Source organism: Pteropus vampyrus, unplaced genomic scaffold (assembly GCF_000151845.1).
Source record: "Pteropus vampyrus isolate Shadow unplaced genomic scaffold, Pvam_2.0 Scaffold116, whole genome shotgun sequence".
Lineage (NCBI taxonomy): Eukaryota > Metazoa > Chordata > Mammalia > Chiroptera > Pteropodidae > Pteropus > Pteropus vampyrus.
The window spans coordinates 93,100-100,133 of record NW_011888897.1 but is presented as its reverse complement, the minus strand read 5'-3'; the positions used below and the strand labels follow the sequence as shown (position 1 = coordinate 100,133).

At 36.8% G+C, this 7,034-nt stretch overlaps 1 protein-coding gene and 1 long non-coding RNA gene across 2 annotated transcripts in view; both read left to right on the top strand.

Annotated features, from left to right (window-relative positions):
• Positions 1-2,707: 2,707 nt before the first annotated feature.
• Positions 2,708-3,935, top strand: LOC111743547. Its single transcript, XR_002781755.1, has 2 exons — positions 2,708-2,837; positions 3,473-3,935. It is a non-coding gene; the product is annotated as an uncharacterized LOC111743547 (long non-coding RNA).
• A 2,197-nt stretch (positions 3,936-6,132) lies between these two features.
• The window catches only part of TMEM52B (transmembrane protein 52B), a 9,158-nt gene continuing 8,256 nt past the window's right edge, over positions 6,133-7,034 (top strand). The window contains exon 1 of the mRNA XM_011365743.2: positions 6,133-6,772. Within this exon, the coding sequence (XP_011364045.1) occupies positions 6,719-6,772 (54 nt within the window). The 5' untranslated portion in view covers positions 6,133-6,718. The remainder of the gene's footprint in view (positions 6,773-7,034) is intronic.

Here is a 7,034-nt window from a genome sequence, read left to right as displayed (position 1 = left end):
TATATATTATATATTATACCTGGGTAATCTTAGAACTTAATTGGAGGTACTATATATACAGTGGCAGTGTAGCATAGTAGCAGAGAAAACTTTGAAGCCAGATGGAGCTAGTGTCAAATCTTTCCTTTGCTATCACCTTGATTTATAATCTTGGAGAATTACCTAATTCTCTAAACATATGTCTTTGTCTATAAATTGAAACATTATATTGTCCACTTCATAATGTTAATAATGTTGTTATGGAGATTCAAATTGGGTGAAAACACTAAGTTTTATACTTCAAACATAATAAGAACTCAATAAACAATAGTTATTAATATTATGAGTAGTAATCAGCACAGTTGAATTGCCTGTCAAAGAATTTCATTTTATACATGATTAAGTTGAGTCACAATCATGGAATCCCCATTCAGAGGCCTATATGTATTCATTGATAGAATTCTTATCTATTTTCCCTTCACAACTTCCTAATCATAAAATAAATATCTCCTTACAGTTATATATGCTTTTTAAAAAAAATCCTTCTCTATTAGAGATTTCTTGCAGAGTATTTATGGAAAAAGTGATATGATATCTTTACTTTAAATTATGCCAGGAAAAAAAAAAATAAAAGTAAGGAAACACATAAAAGAACATTGGAGAAAAATATAGAGGCAAATAAACTATCTAGGAAACTATTAATAAAAATCATCACTATCGACAGCCTAATTAGCATTTCATTCAAAACATCCTTAGGTTTTTTTATATTCTCTTTCCCTGTACAAAGTATCTGAGACCAAATTGAAAATATTCATTTGTCACTTAAGGTTTTACTCTATGACACAGTTCACATACACACACACAAAAACACTCAACGCGTAGCAAATATATCCTAGTCAAATCAGCTTGTAACAAACCAATGTTATCTACTTTTATCACTCAAGCCTCTTCCTACTCTCCTTTACTATGAGTGCTAGGAAGCAAGATTGGTTTGAATTCAACGTGGTGACTTTCACATAAATGAAATCTCATGAAATTATTTTTAATAATGAATTAATAAATACTGAAATGCTATCACAATGAAGAGGACACCATATTCCCCACAGAAACTCAGTTATTTTGTATTTCATTAGTATTCTAGTAGATTAAGATAAGACATATAAATACACTCAATGATGAAATAAACATGACATTTGTGTGTGTGTGTGTGCACAACACATCCTACTAACCTTTATGGATTATCCTGGGAAGAAGTGTCTTGCAAGGATATATGTGACTATATAGTGAAACATCCAAAGATGTACACAGCATCAGAAAGAATTATATTCTTTAGAGAAGGTCTAAGATTGAGCTAAGTCTCTCAGACTTCTGATATCCACCTCCACACTTTACCTATAAAACCCAAGAAAGCTTCATCATCCATTGTCCTTTGAGTCAACACTCACAGGCTACTCACTAAGCAGCTTAGCACCTCACGATGAACTCTGCAAATCTTGTACTCCCTTCAAATACAATTCATTTTTTTTCTTTAAAAAATCCTCTTATTTCATTAACCAATGTCATCATAATAAATTTTTAAAAATAAAAATTTAAAAGAATTTAGAAATCCTCTTTATTTAACAGGTAGGTTTGACATCATAGATTTCTTTACTCTTTTCATTTTATATACTCTAAAGTGCACTGTATTGATTTTCAATTTCATCGATGTTATTCCATCTCTTTAACTAAATTACAAACCCTTTAAAAGTAAGGATAGATCCCCTTCTATTAAGAAAAGCTCAATTTTTTCCTCCCACGCTGGCACACCATAAAAATTGTGTAATATTCTACAGAGTAAACAGTTAATGCTTGAGATTCCTAACTATAAAGACATTGACAGCATAAGCTGGATTTTTAAAATACAGAGAAATTTAACAACAACAACAAAAAATCTCAATTCTTTTATTTTTAAGAAAGTGGAACCAAATCCCAAAACATTTATGTGGTTTGCTGAATATATCTTTTCAACCTCATGCCAGACAAGAACTCAGCTCATTATTTTCCCAATTATCCCAGTTACTAAAGACACAGGTGACATTGAGATATTATAAACTCAGTATGAACATCTCTCAAAAGGATTCAGTAAGAGACTTTTCAGATCGCCAAAGCAGAGACTATCTACTTCATAGAAGACTTTAAAAGTACAGTCAGTGTGAGGTAGGGAACACCCACACCACGATTACCCTTAAATATTTTTGTACTGAGGAGCCACCACATGGAGAATTTGTAAGTTAGATCAGTCACTGTCTTTTGGGTCATCTGGTTCCTCAGCTCAGCCTTTTTTGCCTTTCACTATTCAAGTCTGATAGAAACAAACGGGTTCTTCTCTCTTTCTTATTGTGGTAAATCTTAACATAAAATTTTTACCATTTAGCCATTTTTAGGTGTACAGTTCAGTGGCATTAAGTATGTTCACATTGCTGTGCAGCCATCACCATCATTCATCCCCAGGACCTTTTCATCATCTCCAACTGAAGCTATACTCATTAAACAATAATTTCTGTGAGAGTTAATTTTATGTGTCAACTTGTCTGAGCCATGGGGTAGCCCAAATATTTGGTCACACATTCTTCTGAATGTTTCTCTGAGGGTATTTTTGAATGAGATTAATATTTAACATAAAGGCAGATATCTCTTCATAAAACGAATGGGTCTCTTCCAGTCACTTGAAAGACTGAATGAAACAAGAAAAACCTGACCTTTCTCCAGATAAGAAAATAATTCTTCAGCAGATAGCCATTGGACTGGAACCGCATCACTGGCATTCCCGAGTCTTGAGCCTGCTGCCTTGCACTTCACATTTGAACTTGCCAACCTCTGTAATTCCATGAACCAATTCCATATAATCAATCTCTTTCTTTGTATATATACATCCTACTGGTTCTGTTTCTCTGGAGGGCCCTGATTAGTACAACTCCCCATTTCTTCCTCCTCCCAGCCCCTGGAAACCACCTTTTTATTCACTAACTGTATGAATTTGCTACTCTAGATACCTCACATAAGTGAAACCATACAATATTTGTCCTGTTGTATCTGACTTATTTCACTTGGCATAATGTCTTCAAAGTTCATCCAAGTTGCAGTCATGTGTCAGAATTTCCTTCCTTTTTAAGGCTGACTAGTATTTCTTCCCTTGTATGTGTAAACTACATTGCGTTTGTCCATTCATCCATTAATGGACATTTGGATTTCTCCTATAGTTAAAGATCCAGGAGGATAATTTCTATAATCCTTGCATAGCAGATAGCTGGACAGACTTGACAGACTTTAAGTGGTTCTCATTATCCCTGCTTTCTGGTTTTATGCTCTTGCATTACCCCCTCCCCTTGAGTGTGGGTGGGATTTGTGGCTTTGAGTGTGGCTAAGGTGACGGAATATATGTGATTATGTATATATAATTACATAAGGTATAGTGCCAAACTTGCTAATGTTTCTCTCCTTCCTCTCTCTCCAGCTGCATTTAAAGGAGCAAGCTTGCGCGACGCCCATGAAGAAATGAATTCTGCCTGAGGGAGCTTGGAAGTGTGTTCCTCCCTAGTCGAGCCTACATATGAGAACACAATCTAGCAGACAACTTGATGAAAGCCTTGTGATACCCTAGCAGAGAACCTAGCTAAGCTGTGCCCATACTTCTAACCCACAGATACTGTGAGGTGATAAATGCTGTTTTACATTGTTGCTCATATAATTTGTGGTAATATGTCACATGGCACATAAAACTAATAATCCTATGATAAACTTTATCCTCCTGTTTTGTTAAACTTCCTTATATCTAACGCTATCACTGGCCTTCAATGCTTCTGAGGTTGCCACTCAATACTCAGGCTACAATCTTTGGTCATACAATAAAGACCCTTCCTAGTAAAGTGGTTTCTTTTGCCACATTATCTATTTTTGAAGCCCTGGCTGTGGCTCAACTCACTGTTCAGCTCTTTATAACTCATATTTGCTGTCTCAGAGTGATAACGGTTCTGGCCTCTATTCCACTGAGGCACAGAGAGGAAGGGACTCCACAGGGGATCACCTGACTTGGACAAGGTCAAAAAGAAAATAAACAAAGAAACGAGACATAAGTAATTCTTTAGTCCCACTTGTTACAGCTATTGTGTAACGAGGCCCTGAAGCACAGGTGAAAAGGCCTGTGTACATGTGCCCTCCACTGGTTCCACTCCAAGTCCTTAACAACTGTGTCTAAGCTAATGATTCACAAGCTTAATGGAACTATGAGATTGTGTAGGGTTGTAATGAGGCCGTTTCCCTTTACCTCTGCTACAAGCCTTTTCATTGTAATACCTTCTTCTATCTTCCTACCTTTATCCTCTCTCCTCTGATATGGGGCTGAGCTCAGAGTTAAAATTGCCACAAGACATAATCACTTTCATTAGGATAAACAAAAAGTTTTATTTCTCCAGGGAATAAGCCAATGAGAAGGGGAAAGAAGTGGCAGTAGTGATTCTAAGCAAGAAAAGTAGCAAGGAGGTCATTAACAGAATTTTATTTTGTTTGAATCTGTTAAGAAGCTGGGGGAGCAAAAAGTTGATGGCAATCACATGGCAGGAAAGTGCACAGGGAGGAAAAAACAGTCATGTTAATTGGCAAACCTGTTCAAGCAGGTGAAGTCCAGCGTGATTGAAAGAAGAGATGGCCTGGCTAGCAAGGGGAACAATTCAAGATTTGGAATAGCAGGAAAGGTAGAACATGGTCATGGTCACAATACATATGAGAAGCATGGAGGATGTTAGTTATCCATGAAGGTGAAGGTCATTGGTGAAACTGAGTAGAAATCAAGATTATCTTAACACATCAAATGTTTATTATATCAGGACAATTTTACACATTCCACACACTTACTTCATCTCTATAAGTATATGAAGAAACATTGTTTTTATTATCCCATTTTATAGGGAATGAAACTGAACTAAGAGAGAAATGTAATAACTTGTCCAACATAACACATCTAGTAAGTGACAAAGCAAGTATTTCATCCCAGAAAACCTAGCTGGATTCTTAGCCATGATGCTCCTCTGTCTCTCTGACAAGAATAAGAGAAGAGAAAGGTTACCGATGCTACTCATGTACCTGGCACTCTGAATAGAAATATTCTGAACAAATGCCTTCATGTCTCTGATTGTATTTCCTCTATGAAACAACATCTAGGGCAGGTCAAGTGGACGTTCCACTCTTATTTTATGAATAGCAAAATCAAGGACTGAAGAAAGTATGTAATAACTCAGTGGAGGGCTCAAACGAGAGTTCTGCTCTCCTTGTCCTGTAAAATATCTCCCAACCTGCCAAGCTTTCTGCTGAAATTTGTAAAATACTATTCATTCTAATGCTATCTTCCTTACATTTTAAAAAAATAAAGTAGTCTTCATTTTGTTTTGAAACTGACTGGTTTCAAGTCATCACCATTGGCTTTTCTCTATTTGATTTCCTTAGCTAAGAAAAAAAATTAAGTTTATATGCTTCATTCTCATATCACATTGTCATGCTGCATGAGGGCTCTTAGAATCCACCCCACCCAACAGTTCCTCTCAACAATCATTCAATAAAATTAAACTTTCAGAGTTAGAAAAAAATCTGAAAGGTGGTTTTATTCAATTCTTATAAGAAAGATATATCTCTATAAACTGTCTAATTTTCTTATAAAATACTTTATATTTAAATATTTTAAATAATTTCTATTAAGTAAAAGATTATCAACTTAAGTATAAATCATTTATACAGCATTCATTTGTTCTTGTAGATGTGCTTCTTTACAAATATTCTATGTCCTTTCCATTCGTGTTTATTTATACTCTTACCTTAGATTTTATTTGAGAGAAAGAGAAAATGGTGGTGGTGGTGGGGGGGGTGGACAAAGAGGAGAGAGAGAGAGAGAGAGAGAACTTGGAACCCAGTTTAGAAAAAGAATGTCTGTCTGACATTTGTTTCAGTAGAAATTTAAGTCAGGATGGAGGGGGATTTCATGGACAGGACCCAGAAATTCTAACCTCCAAACCTGGATGGGATGGATTTCCAGTTCATTTAGCAATCTCTCAGTCCTACTCCAATGATTAGAAATAAATGACCCAGAACCAGGAGAGTTGATTATCAACGTGGTGAAGGGGAGGGTTTCAAAGAGCAAGGAGGGCTAATCAGATGGAGGGGGAGTGAATGGAATTTAGCAGAGTGACTTTTAACCTTCAACAGTCACCCTGGAGTGCTGTGGTGAAGGACCAAGAGTATTACTCATTTTCCGATGGAGAAGAGTACTTATTGGGTCACCAGCAATTTGCCTTTGATCCTCCTCAAAGTCAAGTTTCTCATTATTGCCTAGAAAAACACCTAATTCAGAGGACTGATGTATCCTCCTTGAATACCTTCTTTGGGGGGCAGTGGGAGAAATTTTAAGACGTATAGAAAGGATTAATAGTAAAAGAGAAGAAAAGAAGATAAAGGGGAGCAAATGTTGAGACCCTAAAACCAGAAATAGAAGTAGAGAAAGAAGCCAGGGTGAAAGAGTAGGGAGAGACTACAGAAAATAAAAGCCCAGGGGAGTAAGAAGAAAGAAAGAGAGAAAAGGAAAAACTGATTTACTGCTGAGAAAACTTCTCTCCTTAAGGCCTCTAGGTCAGGAAATTGGACATGGCACGGAGCGTGGAAAGGAGGTAAGGACATCCAGTGTGTGATCTTGGAGAAGCAGGAGGAGTTCAGCCCAATGGGAGTGCGAACTCCTGCAGTGATGGCCTCTGCCCTGGTGTATTTTATCCAGGTGAGTTGTGAAGATGCAGGAATAAAGTTTTTGTTTGTTTGCTTCTCAGATAAGTCAACTTTCCAAAGAATCTGGGCGGGGGTGGGGGTGGGGGGGGAATGAATGAGGGGAAAAGACATATGTAGACCCAAGGGGTAGTGGGAAATGAATACCTAGAATGTTTCCTCAGTATTATGGGGTTACATAGCGCTGGTGTGACGAATGACAACATCAGTGAAAAGGGGGACAGAAATGAAGGCAACCATAGATACAAGCAGGATAG